Source organism: Thalassophryne amazonica, chromosome 10, assembly GCF_902500255.1.
Source record: "Thalassophryne amazonica chromosome 10, fThaAma1.1, whole genome shotgun sequence".
NCBI lineage: Eukaryota > Metazoa > Chordata > Actinopteri > Batrachoidiformes > Batrachoididae > Thalassophryne > Thalassophryne amazonica.
The window spans coordinates 38,878,188-38,897,849 of NC_047112.1; the positions used below are offsets into that span (position 1 = coordinate 38,878,188).

A 19,662-nucleotide genomic window follows, 5' to 3' on the forward strand; every position below is an offset into this window, starting at 1 on the left:
TTCCACAGAACAGGGGCATGATAAGAGAAAGCTCTGTGACCCACAGACTTTTTATTCACCCTAGGGACACAAAGTAGTCCTGCACTCAATTAGGTCAGCTAGGTAGGGAGGTGCGAGTCCGTGAACAATTTTATAGACTAGTAACAGAACCTTAAAATCTGATCTCAGTGGGACAGGAAGCCAGTGAAGGGATGCCAAAATGGGTGTAATGTGGCCGAACTTTCTGCTTCGTGTCAAAAGTCTGGCTGCAGCATTTTGAACCAGTTGGAGTGCCCTATTGGTTATAAGTTATCTGATTGAGTTCAGATTTGGTCTGCACCTATAAAACTCCAAGTGGAACAAAAACAACATGTGGCCCGAAGTCTCTCACAACTTTTATTTTTTCACTATATAATATGAACAGCCCTATTGGGCATCTAACTCGTTACTTGCGAGAGTGGATGGTAATGTAAAATTAACTGGAAGCCTCAGCAAACATTTACTAACGTGTGGTGTCGCCTGTTTGCTGTGAGTCATGGTGGTAAACAGGTCAAGGAATTATAGAAGGTGAAATCTAATGACTGCTCATCCACAGACAAGGTAATAATAGTTTATTAGTTCATTAGGTTTTACAGTTTGTACTTCACACTTAATCCAGTTACAAATGACAGTCTTTTCTACTAAATGTTTCTTAGTAGGTCAAATGAAACCTGACATGAGCTGGCAGCATGCTGTGTCATGCTGAGGCACCTGGTGCTGTTGTTTAGTGGTCATTAATAAATGCTATGTAGACAATCAGTAGTTGTCTTCATTTGTATATGTTTACATCTAAATAACAGTTTATTCACACACACACACACACACCCTTGAATAAATTATTGTTAGTCTTATAAACTTTTATTCAGCCATGGTCTTGGGTCTGAAGTAATATTTCATAAAAACCCTAACCGCAGGTTCCATCCAGTCCTGTAATTGTAGCTGACACTCTGTACATTCATGCAAATTGCATTATACAGGACAGTGTGCACATTAGGATTTGTAAATGTATAATTTCTTGGTCCAGTATGTACACAGTTGGCTGTGTAAATTCCATAGACTGTATATATACTGGACATGGCATGTGAGCAAGACGGGTGTGACTTGGGCGGGACAAAATAAGCCTGAGCATGCCGTCCAGCTTGAGTTTCCACAGAAGCAATGCTAACTTTGGTTCTGGTGTTTGGTAATGCGTATGTTTGTGGAGTGGGCAGTTGTTTACATAATGAATGAGTGCAAATTTTAAGATGTATTTTCAATTTCAATTTATTTTCATTTATATAGCGCCAAATCACAACAGAGTTGCCTCAAAGCGCTTCACACAGGTAAGGTCTAACCTTACCAACTCCCAGAGCAACAGTGGTAAGGAAAAACTCCCTCTGAGGAAGAAACCTCAAGCAGACCAGACTCAAAGGGGTGACCCTCTGCTTGGGCCATGCTACAAACATAAATTACAGAACAATTCACAGAACAATTCACGGACAAATATATAAGAAATGCTATTGGCGCACAGGACAGGAGGATCACCAACACGAATACAACTCCCATCTCTGGATGGTGCTGCACCTTAAACAGAGAGAAAAAACAGAATCAGGCATCAGAAACACAAAAAAATACAGTATAATTTGACAGCATTAAACAACAAGAAAAACAGAGAAATACTAAGGTGATCGCCGGCCACTAGCCCTAAACTTCACTAAAAGACCCAGAATTTAGGTAAAGTTGAGGCCGCGGCCCACTCCAATTACTAATAAATGAATTAAAAGAATAAAAAGCGTAAAACAAAACTGTACCAGTATGCTATTCATATGAAAGGGAAAATAAGTGCGTCTTAAGTCTGGACTTGAAAGTCTCCACAGAATCTGACTGTTTTATTGACGCAGGGAGATCATTCCACAGAACAGGGGCACGATAAGAGAAAGCTCTGTGACCCGCAGACTTCTTATTCATCTTAGGGACACAAAGTAGTCCTGCACCCTGAGAACGTAAAGCCCGGGCCGGTATGTAAGGTTTAATTAGGCCAGCTAGGTAGGGAGGTGCCAGTCCATGAATAATTTGATAGGTTAGTAGCAGAATGTATAACCAGCATATTGATTTTGTCACTGTTACACCATCAGTGGCCCAATCTCACTTACTAGTTAGTGCTAATCTGGTATTAACATATAAATTAACTACTAAATTTTGCTCAATAGAAGTACTGGTGCAACAATTTCTTTGATAGTTTATAAGTACTTTTAACTGTACCTCAACTCAACCTTTATTTCTAAAGCATGTTTAAAATGACAGTCAACTAAAGTGCTGTACATAATTTTAAAAATGAGCATCAATTTACCCCCAGTTGTAAATAAATTAAAAAATAACAATAAAATTGCAACAGGCAATAAAACAAATAAAAGACTAAGTATAATAAAGAGTAAAAAGTAGTAAGAAATAGTTTAATTTATTTAATTTACATAGCACCACATCACAACAAAGCTGCCTCTAGGCGCATCGCATAAGTAAGGTCTAACCTTACCAAGGACACAGCACACAGGCAACAGTGGTAAGGAAAAACTCCCTCTGATGATATTGAGGAAGAAACCTCAGGCAGACCAGACTCAAAGGGGTGACCCTCTGCTTGGGCCATGCTACCAACACACTCGACAAATATACAGGAAATTTTCTGTATTCCTGTACAGTAAGCCACATTACACTCAGATATCTAATAAAATGTTCAGAAAAAGTATTCAGTCAAGTCGACCAGGTCGAGACCACAGCAGCAGTCAGCTACTGCTAGCTGAGCCATGACTCTTGTACACAGCTGTCAGTCAACGCGACAACACACCTAATTATTCATTAGCTTACGTAAATAGCTTACACCGATGCCTCACATTCAATCTTTCTCTCTGTCTCACACACACACACGCCATTGTCAGCATGCTGCCATGCATAATGTTCAACTGCACACAGGGAGCAACCTGGGGATTTAGGATGTAAGGCCTTAAGGTGCCTTGACACTTGCTCAAATTTGATATGCGCACTTGCACGCAGTCTGCCGTGCAGGAGATTAAACTCTTTGTAAACCATTGTAAACTGTGCGTGGCTTTGTGCAAGTACGCAAAGAAAATTCTGAAATGTTCAAAAACACTGAGTGTGCGTGTGAGTGATTGCGTCAGCGCACTGCATCACAGCGCAGCTTATCTGAACGATTATAACGAGAGGTTAAATCTGTCAAACATAATTTTACAGACACTCATAAGAAGAAATGAACATGCAACTGTTTTGCCAAGCTATTACAATATAAATATTACAAATAATTACCTTTTAGACTATTCAAAATGCATTCTCCACCTCATGAAGCACACGAGAGAGAGAGAAAAAAGCTGCTGAAATGGTCCTGTGTGATTCCAGAAGCGATTAGAGGTGTTTTCATCAGCTAAACTCTGAGAAAAAAATGATTAATCCACTACGAAATAATTAAATTATATACGCAGCATCCAGCAGCACAAAGCGCGGCATCTAGCTAGGAACACAGAGAGTGGCATTGTCACGATGAGTTGCTTGGGTGTGCAGAGCCAAAATGCGTACAAGTGTCAAGGTACCTTTAGATTAAGTGATTTAACAGTCTGATGGAGATTGAATCGACGACCCTCTGCTCTCAAGCACACGGCTTTCACCTGTAGATGTCACCTCTCTGAACTGATGCTTAATAATAATAACAATGAAATCACTCCAGTACAATTGTTATGAAGGCTGGCTAGGACTCTCTATAGGCACCAAAACTTTTTTTCTTGGATCACGCTGTAAACATGTTTATTTCTGCTGTGGAAGTTACAGATTTTAGCATGGTCCACAGGCCATCTTTTGAGCTAGCCTCCAGTGACTAGTCAAGGAACTTTAAGGTTTACCACTTGCATGTTGACTTCATTTATCAGGAACAGAGGTTGGGGCTTGATAAATAGTAGAATTGTGAAGCTTTCCCCACACATTGGAGGGAAATTGATCATGTGATGTTTAGACTTTTTTCAGTTGATGCCAGTCTGTCTTTTTGTCACGGTCAAATATTTTTCTTGCATTGTTTCTGTTTTTTCTTGACTCGTCACAGCAATAAAAAGGCAACGAGGGACCCTGAGGCCTTGCAGAGAACACCTGTTTATAGTTGCTACAGCTATGTGGAACGTGAAACATGCGTGTGCTTCTCTTGTTTCTCTCAGATCACAGCAAATCACCAGTTGGTGTCTGTGTTGACCACAGATTTTTACTTTCTCTTCCTCTTCTTGTTTTAAAGTTTTATGAGCCGTTACATTGTAGTGGAGGGATGCTGTGTTGTGCATGTTGCCCCACGCTGTTTATATTTGGTGTTTTGTTTTTAGTTTGCTTTGTACAGTCTTGTTGTGGATTTTGGATTACATTGCACTGCTCGTCTGCAATGCTCCAAATTATAGCCAACCCAGGAGCAGTTAAAACACAGTGTTCTTAAACATAGTGTTAATAGAAAGAGCCAAAATAAAACCTGATTGTATTCTTAAATCTACACATGCATCAGCCCTGTAATTAACCACTTTCTTTTTCTCCTTTTCTCAGTGTGCTTGGACAACTGTAAGCAGAGTGCATGTAGCCTCCAGGGTCAGTGCTGCCATGAACAGTGCCTGGGTGGCTGCTCGGAGCCAGGCAGCACCAGTAGCTGTGTGGCCTGCAGGAACCTTCAGTATGGGAACACCTGTGTGGAGAAATGTCCTCCTGGGTTCTATGTCTTCAGAGGCTGGCGTTGTGTTAGCTTCTCCTTCTGTCAGGTTGGTAACAGATGGGCAGGTTCCCAAGAAGACTACATGCACCTTTAGTAGAAAAGTAGATGTACAGCCAGGCCCATAAGTATTTGGGCAGTGAGACAGTTTTTCTTGTCTTGCCTCTGTTCATCACTGCATTGCAGTTTAAGTGAAATAAGATGTCCTTGTCATGGTGTTTTTTAGCTTTTCAAAGGGTTAAACAAAAATAGAGCGCGACAGCGCACGTCTGTCAGCCTCTCTACACCCAAAGTGATCAAAAGGAATAATGTGATTATTAACCATCAGATGACAAATAAAACCTCTTAAATCATTGTAAAGTCAGCTGTAAGCAGAAACAAGGCAGTTTTAAGCAGAAACGAGGCGATAATCAGTGAATCTCTGCTGATGCTCTGAAATGCACGTCAGACGTGCTGCTGTCACGCTCCCCCATCTTTTATTATGAAATATTGCTGAATTTATGTGTAATTGGTTGTTGTATAAAAGCTTCAGATATCTGTCGCTGAGCTAGATGATGACTGGAGTGCAATTTTTAAGCAGAAACAAGGTGATAATTGGTGAATTGCTGCTGACGCGCCAAAATGATGCATGCGCAGTGAAGGCAGGACTCTGGCTACACCGAGCTAAAACCGCGTTGTGCTCTGACTGCTACAGGCAGCAGGATCTGCACACATCTGGATCCAAAATCAAAAAGTTAAGAGAGTTGAGGCTGAAGTGTTCATCATCTCTTCTCTGTATGGTCTTGAGCTGACTGACGCTTGATGCGTGTGCACAATTGAGAAAGATAGAAAACAGCAAAATGAAAATCAAAATTCATAAGGTCCTATGAGTTTTTGCTTTTTAATCTTTTTTTTTTTTAAGTCAAAATGCTAGACCCGGACCTGACCTTTAACACCATCATGCTCTAAATTTGGGGGGAGAGCCCTGCGGTACTGTATGGTTAATCTGTCTGGAGACGGTAGTTCTTCAAATATTGAATGACCATTCAAGAGGGAGATTGGTGAGGGAAGCCACCAAAACACCTGTTGTTACTCTGAAGGAGAAACTGAGACTAGTGCAAGTCTTGGCTGTTGAGTCACCAGTCGCAAACGTCACATACGACTGGATACAGAGAAAAAGGCCCACATCTACAGAAGCCTGTATCTCCTTCAGAGTGTTATGTGCAGATGCAGGTTGAGCAGCGGACCAACGTCTGACCGAACCCAGCGCTAAATAACCAGAAAGCAGTTCCACAAACAAAACAATTTTATTTCCCCTCCAGCGCAATAATTAGTGTACAACATAAATATTTAGTTTGTCTGGCAGAGTGAAGGACGGCGCGCTCTCCAGCGCCCAAAAGGATCGAAGCCTCGGCGCTTCTGGACTCAGATTCACCGCCAAACACCCCCCAGGTGGACATGACAAACTGACTCTGTGAAGGATGGAAAAGGTGAGGAAAGTCAACAGAGCTACAGCAAATATCTTTCAGAGGCACACACTATCAGCAACACATTCAGGTCTGAATTTAAGCTTTATGTAAATGTGCAGCTTCTCACAACAGGTGGAGGATCATCAGTCCGTACGCCACGGCAGTGAGAAGCAAACTGCACAATTCTCATCAATGTTCAAATATACTGCGTAACAAAATGCCAAATTACTATTAACGATCATTCAGACAATAATCACCTCTGATGTGTGCTGACAGCATGTGTCCCTCACCCGTCCTCCTTCACAGGCACGATGTGTCAAACCCTGGCGCGGTCCTCAGCGTCTCACAAACGAACGTCACAAGGTCGAGTTCCCGGCAATTCTGCTTGAACCACTCATGGCTTAAATGCAGAACGCCATCTCATTATCTGCTTCAGCTGAAAGTCTTTACGTTTACACTTGAGCATCATCCACAGGTGCTGCGAGTCAGTAGGCCTGCACTTGAACATCCTCCACAGGTGCAGCTAATAATGCTGATGAGGGTGAAGGACTCTTCTGCCAGCACCTTCTCCACAGACAAAAACCAGTTTGCATACCACCTGGAGAGCAAAGAAAAGAAAACAACACAAAAACATCCAGCCAAACCCCCCAACACACAACACAGAGTTGCCATTGATGTCTTTGTGTCACTCACTTTTGAGAGCTGCCTACTCCAGACAGATTTACCACACAGTGCCATACTGTGTGTATTTCTAAATGATTGATGTGACTCAAGTCCGAGATGTATTCAGTGACTTGGAATTTTTCATGTATCCATCCCCCAATGTCTTGAAAGGGACTGTGTATAAATTGGTTGCAATTTCTAAATGGTTAATGCAATATTTGTTTAAAACCCTTGAATTAAAGCTGAAAGTTGACACTCCAAGTACATCTTGATTGTTTAATTTCAGCGCCATTGTGGAGGTGCACAGAGGCAATATTATAAAAACTGTTGTCTGAATACTTATGGACCCATTCTGTATCAAAAACAAATTAAGTTATACAGTCATTTAAACATGCACATTTCATGTGGTGTTTTTCTTCTCCTTTCTCCAACACAGGACCTCCACAACCAGTGTAAACAAGCTAAGAAGCAGCCGACCCAGAACAGGAAGAGTAACTGCCATGAATATGTCATCCACAATGGGGCCTGCATTCCAGAGTGTCCTTCTGGATACACCACTATTAACTCCACTGCGTATGTCTGACTCACAAACACACAATGCCCCGGTCAACACAAACACAGTATTGATGGTAGCCATGATAGGATCAGCAATGTAACTGTCACCTGCAACACATCATTTTATTCAAGCGGAAATAATGATTTGAGAGCTCTGTCAAAAACACCTGCACACAGCACGTGATGATCCATTAAAAGATACCAGGACAGATTTATGAGTATTTTTCCACACAGTTCTTTTCTTTGTAAGAAGCAGCTGGACTGAAGGACTGACTGAGAGTAAAGGTCAGCTGTCACCTGCTCCTCTGGTTACCTCTGTGATGGCCGCAGGCTGTGTAGTTGTTTGAAACATGCAGGTTCAGTTTAACTGTGTGGGGAGTGTTCTTTGTATTTCACTTAAAGATGGAGAATGGCATGTATTGGACTTAACAGTAACAGATGTGCTTATGTGAGTCTAAGATGGTGTTTCTCAAATGTTTTGAAACCAAAGATCACTAAACCAGTTAAAAAAATCTTGTGGACCACCCAACTCGCCAAATTATATATTACTGTAGATTAGAATTTGTAGTAATTTTTAAACAAATGGAGAAACACTTAAATTAGAATATATTAATTTAAAATGTGGTATTTTACCAATATAATCATGGCCCACTATCTTTTTTCTTTGGAAACCAATGCAGATGAAAAACAAATAGGTAATAATTAAACTCAAACAAGTCCCTGGTGTGTTTTGATTATCCATCAAATCTATGAAAATCTAAGTTTAAAAGTATTTTACTATACAAGTTGCTGTATGTGTTTTACCTTAAAGGATATGTCACATAGAAATCATAACAACCTCATAACAGCTTAGATGTAGGCTGTTAGTGACCATCCGATGATGCACCGCTTTTGTGACCGGTTTCAGAGTACACAGCATTCACGACAAACCACTATGGAGACTGCCAAAAACAGTTCTCGCGAGTACTCATTTTTCCCAAGTGTTTCCGACAGTGTTTACGTAGCTTTGAGGAAACGCCCCAGCACACTATTGAATGGAATGTAACTGCTAACGTTAAGATTAATTGCAAAGTTTATATAGTGTGATGTCATGTGATGGCTCATTTTTAAGTGATAATTGTTCATTTTGATGCAATCACAATAAAACCAGCAGCCACTCTCCACTTTGAGTAGACTTGATGCGCGTACACGTCCATCATGAATGCAGCCAGTCTGCTAGAGGCTCAGCTTTGTGCACATTTCTAAGTGTTGTCATTGATGTAACTGAAAAATCGGCACAGGAAAAACACCTCCGTGTTGATAACCATTTGTTAAAATCCAGTTGGCTTTTGATGGCTTTCAGTGGAGTGAGTATATGAGAAATTGTTTATCAGCTGGAGATGTTCCAACTTGTCCTCAAGGCTTCCAACAGAGGTGTTTTTCCTGTGACGGAGCGTTGCGGCGGCTGCGAGCCGACGCTGCAATCCGCCCGCACGTCTTTCATTAAAAAAATCTCCTTTAACAGTGGAATATCCGGATAAAATGCTGAAACCGACTTCTTCTGAAACTTCTCTGTTCTCTCACGACGTCCTGGATCAACAGAGCCTGAAATGTGGAGGTTTTAAGCTTGAAACAGGCTGATGACGCTGCCTGAGAGCGCTGCGCGACGTCTCGCACCGTGAAAAGTCCTTAAAGCGACAGAATCACCTCAAAATCTCTCATCAGCTGTTAAAATTTTCACTGAAGACCAGCTTAATTTTTCGAACCATGTCCACTTCGATGTGTCTCACAGGTTTAGAAAAAATTTTGATCAAACAAAGCGCCAGTCTCTCAGCAACTTCTCAGACAAAGGAATTCCGACGAGGGGCTGGACGACTCCTCCCACAAGGAGTGCTCACAGGCGAATGACGTCACCGACAGGCGTGGAAAAACTCACGCATGCGCACGAGGGTTCAAGCATGTCTGATGTAAAAACATATGAATGAAATCCATATAGTTTTTGAAAAAAATAAAAAGGACTTATACTTTACGGACAGACCTCGTACATCTGTGATCAAGCAGCCTGACAAACAGCTGACAGTACCACATGTACGTTCATGGTGGGAGCTGTATCAGGGTTCAGTTCAAAAAAAGACTCTGCACACTTATATCCATGCAAAAAATTTTTATTAATCCACGTTTTCGGTCACACAACGTTCATCAGGTCTTAAAGCTATATCAGAGTTAAAACAGCGTGCTGCTCCAGTAGACTCCGCACACATTGAGATGTAAAATCTGACAGACTCGCTCAGTGTAAAATTAACAAAGTGTACCAGAACAAAATACAAAAGAAAAAACTGAACACAGCACTCACCCACTTGTAAAATGATTTCCAAGATTAAATATGTAAAGTCCACAACATCAAAGAAGTCATCATGCATGACCACCAGCCAATGTCTAGGTCCATGCCATCAAAGAGGTCCCAACTGGCATAGTCATGTCAAAACTTGTAAAATCCAGATATAACTGAGTGTTATCTTACAATGTAGATGCAGAATATAAATAATTATTAATTTTGGCCATCAAAGTTTTTGCTCTTTATGAAATGATGTTTCTGTGTGCGCAGTAAAACAACTTTAAGCATCTAAAATAAAACTTCCTAGATTTCCTAGATGTGTTTACAAATAATAAAAAAAAAATCACTTGGGGAAATTTTGGAAGACCTTAAATGAAATTAAAATGTTAATTTTCACAGGGGGCTAGTAATTTTGTCCTCGTCTGTACCTGTTATTGGTATAGGCCTAATCAGTGCAGTTATATAAAATTAATTATCAGTGATTGCCACTATTTTGTATTTCCCACACGATCATCGCTGAGAGCTATATCCTCCATGTCAGTGGCAGCGGCCAACTGCTCGACCTCTGGCTCCAAATGGTAGGACAGTATTTCAGCAGACCCTGCTGCAGCTCCTTCAACATCATCAAATTTGCTCTCAGATGTCAGGGTGACATTCCCGACCATATACTTTAGAATGAAAGCTTGAAGCTTTATTATAGGATGTAGCAGCATTTGTTTCAGTCTGTCAGCCATCGGGATGTTTCTGTGTTTGCTAAAATGTACATCACACACTGAGAAATGGCAAGAAATGCAGAGTAAGACATTTTCCGGAAATGCACTTGCTGACTCTTCAAGCGAGAGGGATAATTAGCAATAAAATACATCAGCGACCACTAATTATTACTGCATGTGTGCAGATATACTTACAATCATGAATACTTTGATGTTGTGTTGCTACCTGCGAAGTAAAATAGCGTGTGACATGTCCTTTAAACACTATCGTATGTTAGTTCCACAAATTACTTTTTCACTGCAAGGACACCTAAAATTCAGTTTTGGAACCCGTTTGTAAAGATGTGACACCCCAGCCAGTTATCATCCTGTTAAATAGATATTCAAAGCTACAGTGTGTATGGTTTGGTGCTATCTAGTGATAAGTTTGCAGATTGCATTCTGTCATTGCCGGTCACAATTTTGGTTTTCTTCACATCTTTGCTTCTTTGTCAAAGGGGATTCATCGTCCTGTGCCTTTTTTGTGATAAATATCATCATCCTCCCTTTCACTAAACAGAGAGTTTACAAACTTGTTTTTGCCTGCACTAGCCGCTAGAAGGGAATAGGGGAATAACCACTGATAATTCTTTCTACCTTCAGTCTTCTGGCTACACAAAAAATGTTGCAGGTCAGGGTAACTGTCCTGATTCTAAACTTATGAAAACCCATCGTTTCATAATTACAGGTAATTAATTAAATACCAATGAATAAGTGGTATGAATGCTGTATTCCATTTCTGATAATGTCACAAAATCCTATACACTGTGGATTTGAATAAGTAATGAAACAACGTGATTCTTTGTTTGTAGCATGGGTTTTAGGCTACACAGCTGGAATAGGTCATTGGAAATAAGGTGAATTAATAATGATTAGTAATTAGCATTGTGGAAGTTTAGGGTTTGGCTGGCACTTATAAGCAGATTTCTAACTACAAGCATCCATATTGAACGCAATCAGCAGAAGCTCAAATAATTTTTTTTAACAATTTATATCTTGTGAAAACAAAACTTGATAAATTGCTAGAGCAGTTACCTAAAAGTAACATAGAAAGCTGTCTGAACCTGGCCTTGTTCATTTTAATTCGCAGGTTGTACAACAAATGAGGTCATGACCTTATTTTCCATTATACTTGTACAAGTATTTACGGAATGGAGGAACATCACAGGCTTCCACATTTGGCATCAGTGGCTGTTGCTAAATGAGTAAGATGCATATTTATTTTGAGTTCAGCTATGTGTTTTGAAATTGCTTCTGTTTGCACACTTTCAAAACCCTTGGATATGGGTTTGGGCAATCAAACGGTTTCCAGTTGAAATATGGGTGAATGCTGCAAATCTGACAAACTGTCACAAGAACTACATGAGCAGCCTGCCTCAACTTTGTAAAATACCATGTATATTCTAGTATGAATACATGTCAGATACTGTAAAGACTGTGTCTGATTTTGTGTCAGGTTATGCATGTTCTCTAAGACACATTGTTGAAGACAGACAGAACCGCAAATAAACTGCCTTTGCTTTTGATGTCAAAGAGGGGACCTGACCAAATCTAACCTTATGGGCCTGTCACATCTTAACAATTTAGCCAGCAAATGCCGACTTGTGAAAAATTTGCCGAATACACTGGCTACATCAAATAAGTTGTGCAGCTGTCACGCCATGGTGATTTAGTCAGCGTATGTTAGCAGACCCATTTCCACCGAGCGGCCTGGCTTGGTATGGCATGGTATGGTACGGGTTGGAAGAGTTAAGTCTGGCTTTGCTTACATGTCTACCACCAGCAGAACCCTTGTGGTTGCTAGGCGGAACATGTAGATATAGATGTGTAAGTCATCAAGAGCATGAATGCTTTCACTTGGCCTCACCCCCTCCATATGAAGGCCAAACAGACTAATTAAAAATGTTTGAAATTTTATTTATTTATTTATTTGTCTTGGTAAATCATGGGATTTATTTTCGTTGTGTGCAGACTGCTGAAGAATCAACTGATTCCTTTGTCGAACACTGACATGTATGAACGAGGCGCTGTGACTCTTTCAACTTTTAAAATAAGTTAATTTTGTTATTGTGGGACAAAGTGCTGGCGTTCTCTGGTTCAGCCTGAGAAAACCACCGGGAGTAGAGAAAATGCAGAGGGACTGCTTTTCAAACGGCTGTAATGATGAATCTGACTGAAATGATGTAATGGGTAAGATTAAGACTTTATATTTACTGCACGAGTGAATGGTTTTAATATTTGAAACAGTCTGAACTGTTCGCATGACTGCAGCTTTCACTTATTGATTCAATCAATGGACAACATCAATGGGCGTATTTCGACTTATGAGTAACTTATAAGTAATGTATGTCAATAGTCGCATAACTAACCTACAACTTATGGCCCGCGTATGTGGGACATATGAGACATACACTGGCATGTGTTGAAAATCTTGTGTCAAAAATTTTTGGACGACCTCACCGTACTATACCAGATTTCTTCAACGTGCTCTTAACTTGTACAAAAACATACCCGTAACTTATTAGATGTGCGCCAGTGTACGAGGTCTATTAGAAAAGTATCCGACCTTATTATTTTTTTCAAAAACCATATGGATTTGAATCACGTGTAATTACATCAGACATGCTTGAACCCTCGTGGGCATGCGAGAGTTTTTTCACGCCTGTCGGTTACGTCATTCGCCTGTGGACAGTCTTTGAGTGAGGAGTCGCCCACCCTCTCGTCGATTTTTTCATTGTTTAGGAATGGCTCAGAGACTGCTGCTTTGTTTGATAAAAATTTTTTCAAAAACTGTAAGGCACAACTGAGTGGACACCATTCGATAAATTCAGCTGGTTTCTGGTGAAAATTTTAACGGCTGGTAGTGTCGCTTTAAGGACGGCCCACGGCGCCTGACGGCGATCTGCGCTCTGAGGCAGCGTCATCTCGCTGTTTCAAGTTGAAAACTTCCACATTTCAGGCTCTGTTCACCCAGTAAGTCGTCAGAGAACAGAGAACTTTCAGAAGAAGTCGGCATGAGGAGTTTATGCAGACATTCCACTGTTAAAGGTCATTTTGTAATGAAAGAACGTGCGGGCAGAGTCGCATGTCGGGCTGGACCCGACCGTGGGGGGTCGCAACAGGAAAAACACCTCCATTGGAAAACTTAACGGGCAAGTTGGAACATGCCCAACTGTTAAACAATTTCTCAGTTACTCACTTGTTGAAAGCCATCAAAAGCCGCCAGAATTTTACAAATGGTTTTCAACACGGAGGTGTTTTTCCTGTCACGGCACACACAGATTTGCGGCGTCGTCACGGAAACGACTCGGCGAATTTGCGCGCACGTTCTTTCATTACAAAATGACCTTTAACAGTGGAATGTCCACATAAACTCCTCATGCCGGCCTCTTCTGAATCTTCTCTGTTCTGTCACGACGTCCTGGGTCAACAAAGCCTTAAATTGGGATGTTTTCAGGTCGAAACAGGCCGACGACGGCGCCTGGAAGCGCTGCGCGACGTCCCGCTCCGTGGGAAGTCCTCAAAGTGACAGAAACGCCCCATAATCTCTCATCAGCCGTTAGAAAACCAGCTGAATTTCTCGAATAGTGTCCACTCAGATATCCCTCACAGGTCCGGAAAAAAGTTTGATAAAGCAACGCGCGCCGTCTCGAGCTGCGTCTCTAACGAAGGAATTCAGCCGAGAGGGCGGGACTAGTGTTCACTCAAAGCCTGTCCACAGGGAAATGATGTCACCGACGCCTGAAAAAACTCACGCATGCGCACGAGGGTTCAAGCATGATTGGTGTAATCGCATGTCATTCAAATCCATATAGTTTTTTTTTTTTTATAAAACTGCCGGTTAGTTTATAAGATACCTCGTATTTGCCGTATTTTTAATACGTCAGCATACGCAGGCTAAATCATCAAGGTGTGACAGGGCCTTTATGCTGCTTTCATATGTTGGTGGTAGAAGAATTGTTGTAGTAGTCGTTATAGGAGAATTCTTGTTATCTGCAGTGGGAGATGGCAGGTGACTGTGAGGCGCGGTCATTTTCCAGTGTTAACGAAACGGACAATAATTTACTGAATTGAAAGATACAACAGATTTTTAGCGTTTTGCACAGTGTTCTATTAAAACAGAAAGCCCTGGCTCTGATGGTAACTTAAAAGTCAACTTTTTGTGAGGTTATAGATTAATTCCTTTGTGTAATATCAGTGTGATCTGCATATGAGACGTCGGCAAAAATGAATCACAAAGATGAGAAAAATACCAAACTGGTCAGCCAGTTTGTTCTTGAAGTAGTGGTGTAACAGATCATAGTTGAGCTATGATCCATACAGACCTCCCCTCACAGTTCACCATGCCTATGATCCACATATTAATTGTGTAATTAATTTTTTTTAATAATGCGCTTCCTGTTTAAATCTGCAATCTCCACTTTTGTGTCTCACACTTTTGTCTTGACATGTTCATGACAAACACATTGTCTTATGCCTTTACAGATAACTGACCTTTAGCACATGGATCATTTTGTACATTATTATTTTCTGACATAAAATAGTTTAAGCATCACATTGCACATACAGAGAGACAAACTATATTAAAGCCTATTTTTAGGTACATTCACTAAATTTCAGGTTATTAATATGTAAGGAGTGATGCCTGGATGCATCATTTATATCTGTTTTTATAGTCAGTGCTTTTGGATTGAAGAGTGCTGTGTGTGAGTTATATGGTAGGTTATTGGATGCTAAAAATGCCATCCATTTACCAGTGATTATCTACTTTTGGAATGGATTCTTCATTTCATTGCAAATTTTCAGCCCAATTTGCATCCCGATTCCCAAAAAAAAAAAAAAAAAAAAGCCAAATGTGTGTCCTGCTCTTATTGCCACAAGTGATTTTGTAGAATTCTACTCCACACAAGTCCATACATTATTCCCGAGGTTATTGCCACATTTTTCCAGAAATCTGTAATTTACCTATTCAAAACTGCTTCTTCAAGAGCATAACATGCTTTTCATGAGATTTATGCTATGGATTATGTCGCAGAGGGGTATCGGGGCTTCTGATCACTGAACAGTATGTCCCTATCACTGCATATTGTACCCACATCTTCACCTAATTTTTGTCACATAGATTTCATACACGTGTACGTTATCTAAGCTTTTACCACAGCAATTACATTGCTCCGCCCATCGCTCGTAGTGCTGTATGCTGCTGTGCACACAGCCAATGCAGACTACTGAGCTCGTGACTGCTCTTCGCTTTTATGAATTTTCATTCCATTTCAATAAAATTGCTTACCCCGCACTCCAAAATAGAAAACAATCTGCATTGTGTTTGAAGACATGAACAAAATTTGAAAAAAAAAAAAGTGGAAGCCACATGGTGTGAACGGGTGCGGAACCACTCTAGTATGCAAGAGTGGAGCGAGACATATCAGGCATGATGCTCCAGTTTATTCCAATATGCTACACACCACACTCTGGCAAAATCTGTCTTTTTGGCTGACATACTGCAAGTTTTGATAAGTATTACTCCTGATTGCTCATATTGTTCTACAACACCTATTTTCCATCCTCAGTTGGGTATATATATATATATATTTTTTGTTACCCCACTACACAATTCTGTAAACAAAATATACCATCAATTTGAACTTCTGCCCCTCTCAGTTTGTATATACTGGTACAGTAGCTGTGGTTTGTAGCTATTTGGCCTTCACCCACATGTACTATTTGAGCAAATTTGCTCATATTTTCTGGTAGCTGTGACAGCACAGTAATACAGCTTAGAATGCAAGTGTGTGTGTGTGTGTGTGTGTGTCTTTCATGTGAGTATTCGGTCTGGTTCTGACAGGCCTGGGCCCCAAACCAACACTAAACATCAACTGTGACCTCAGTTCTAGATGGCTCTAACAGACCTTGTATCCCAAGTCACAGAGTTCAACCTGACAGATTAACACTGTTCCTTTAAGAGCCGCTGTAGGACCCGGCCTGTCTGCCTGTGTGTCTGTGTTTTTCAGTGCAGCAGCCCAAAACATTGTCTCTTTTTGCACTACAACTAGAGCATTACTTTTGAATGGCTGAATACATGATTTTCCATGTGGGAGAAAGACAGGCATTGAGTTTCTCTGCTGTTTTGGATCATTGCAAAGTGTTTCCACACAGTCAGAAGTTACACAGGGGAAACAATGATTTGGCCTCCCATTGATGTAAATTGAGACCTTGAAGCCAATCAATCTATGGATGATGAAAACCATAACCACCCAGGTGTGTAATGGAGCAGTACTCAACCTGGCTCCATAGGGTCAGACATGGGCGTGAGAGATTAAATGTCTTCAAGAATAATAGTATCAGTGACACAGGCTATTTTTGGTGACATGCATGCACAATTAATGTGGAAAAAAGTGGGCACATTAGTATTTGTACACTTGCACGTAGCACAGTGCATGGTTTCTGGAAATGGGAATTATAATGAGAGGTAGTGCTTCCATGGCCCCTTCAGTGAACAGCAGCATCTTTTAACTGTTTCCAGTGCACACTAGCTGCTTCTGAAATGTGGCTGTTGAGATTGGTGTCTGATGTCACTGCCTCCTCAACTTTGAGTTTTTGAACTGTACAGTAAGTGTCTTTTAGAATCTTCTCTCTGAGAGAAATTTTGACCCCAGTAATATCTGCCACATGCACTTAAGAGTGTGCATATCATGAATGCTTGGTCTTGGAATCTACTGCATCTACTGGTACCTTGTTTCCCATGTAACAATAAGAAATATACTCAAAACCTGGATTAATCTTTTTAGTCACATAGCACTACTATTATTATGAACACTACTGTGTATATATATATATATATATATATATATATATATATATATATATACGAGGGCTGTCAATAAAGTAACGGTCCTTATTATTTTTTTCAAAAACTATATGGATTTCATTCATATGTTTTTACGTCAGACATGCTTGAACCCTCGTGCGCATGCGTGAGTTTTTCCACGCCTGTCGGTGACGTCATTCGCCTGTGAGCACTCCTTGTGGGAGGAGTCGTCCAGCCCCTCGTCGGAATTCCTTTGTCTGAGAAGTTGCTGAGAGACTGGCGCGTTGTTTGATCAAAATTTTTTCTAAACCTATGAGACACATCGAAGTGGACACGGTTCGAAAAATTAAGCTGGTTTTCAGTGAAAATTTTAACGGCTGATGAGAGATTTTGAGGTGATTCTGTCGCTTTAAGGACTTCCCACGGTGCGAGACGTCGCTCAGCGCTCTCAGCCGCCGTCGTCAGCCTGTTCAAGCTGAAAACCTCCACATTTCAGGTTCTATTGATCCAGGACGTCGTGAGAGAACAGAGAAGTTTCAGAAGAAGTCGGTTTCAGCATTTTATCCGGATATTCCACTGTTAAAGGAGATTTTTTAATGAAAGACGTGCGGACGGGTCCGCGCGTCGGGACGCAGCCGCCGCAGCGCTCCGCCACAGGAAAAACACCTCTGTTGAAAGCCTTAAGGACAAGTTGGAACATGTCCTGCCTGTTAAACAATTTCTCATATACTCACTCCACTGAAAGCCATCAAAAGCCGCCTGGATTTTACAAATGGTTATCAACACGGAGGTGGAATTCCGACGAGGGGCTGGACGACTCCTCCCACAAGGAGTGCTCACAGGCGAATGACGTCACCGACAGGCGTGGAAAAACTCACGCATGCGCACGAGGGTTCAAGCATGTCTGACGTAAAAACATATGAATGAAATCCATATAGTTTTTGAAAAAAATAAAAAGGACCCTTACTTTATTGACAGCCCTCGTATATATATATATGTGTGTGTGTGTGTGTGTGTAATGGATTGGTGAAACAATTGCATTTTCATTCCTTTGTATGAGTTAGATAATGTATTTGTAAATTTATGTTTATTATAGATGTAATATCTTGTCATAATTGTTTAGATGCCCTGCATGCAATGACACATATTGACACACAGTGTTTTTGAATAAATTGTGCAGTGTTCGTGACATTAATGTGTGCCAGACATTTTGAACATTTCAGAATTGTCTTTGCATACTGGCACGCAGCTGCGCACAGTTCACGCGTAATTTACAACAGTTTACAATGAGTTTACTCATTGGCATACTACAAATTGGTGCAAGTGTCAAGGTGCCGTATCTAAGCATGCAAGTACAGTAGAAGCAGTAGTCATCCACCACAGCTCCCTGAAGTGAAGCATTTACACCACTGTCAACACCACCAACCTCATTCTTCTCCGGCCAACTGATCTCCTACATATCCCAGATCTGCATGTGCTGCACTGCACTCTATGATAACTCCACTCTTCTACGAATCCTGGTTCTGTTGCACAACTATTTTACATCAGAGTGAGAACTAACTAAATTGTGTTTTTGAAGCTGATGTTCTTTAGTGTTATGGGTATGTTAGCATTAACATCTGTATCTTTAATGTTTGTAATGGTGGTAGCAGACTATCCAAAATACAGTATTTTAGTTTAAGCCTAAATCAGACCTACATAGTTGGAGATGTCAGTGCTGGAAGTGGAATTAAAGAGCTGGATTATCTTGTTTAAAAATAGCTTTTAAGAAATGCTCATATATAAATGACATGTCACATCCCACTTCTCTGTCTTATGTATGACTGACTGCTCACTAGACATGACCTGTGTTTTGTGAATGAGTTTTGCTAAAAGGCAGCACTATCAAGGCATCATCATTCAGTGTGTTTGTGTTTATGCGCACAAACATGTTTGCAGGGAAATGACGCTGCTCTCATTTCATGGACATGCAGGCATGTCTGGAGGAAGCTGCAGCTGGTGTTTCAGTCATATTTTTGTTGTGTGTAATTGTGCTCGCGTGCATTTGATGCACTGCACAACTAATTGAATCCAAGTATGAGAAAGCGCTCTGTTGTTCCCTTGAGCTCGTAGAAATGAATGAAGCCCTGAGGTGAATGAGAGATTACACTCATTTTACTTTTCAAAACCTATGGATTCATTATATTAGCCCTGAACAAATTAATTGTCCGACTTATTCATATAGAGCTCTGAATCCATCAGCTCATTCAGTGGATTCCACAGTTCTGTTTGTTATTGCACCATTTAGATTTGACCCACGGTGCCACTATACTGTAGTTACTTAACAACTTTGTCTTACATTTAGGTAATAGGCTTTAATTAACATGTGCCTAATGGGTTCAATC

At 40.8% G+C, this 19,662-nt stretch overlaps 1 protein-coding gene across 1 annotated transcript in view; it reads left to right on the plus strand.

The window, feature by feature from the left end:
- insrb (insulin receptor b) overlaps positions 1–19,662 on the plus strand; it is a 224,652-nt gene that overhangs the window by 165,419 nt on the left and 39,571 nt on the right. The window contains exons 3-4 of the mRNA XM_034179844.1: positions 4,579–4,787; positions 7,286–7,422. Coding sequence (XP_034035735.1) covers positions 4,579–4,787; positions 7,286–7,422 — 346 coding nt within the window. The remainder of the gene's footprint in view (positions 1–4,578; positions 4,788–7,285; positions 7,423–19,662) is intronic.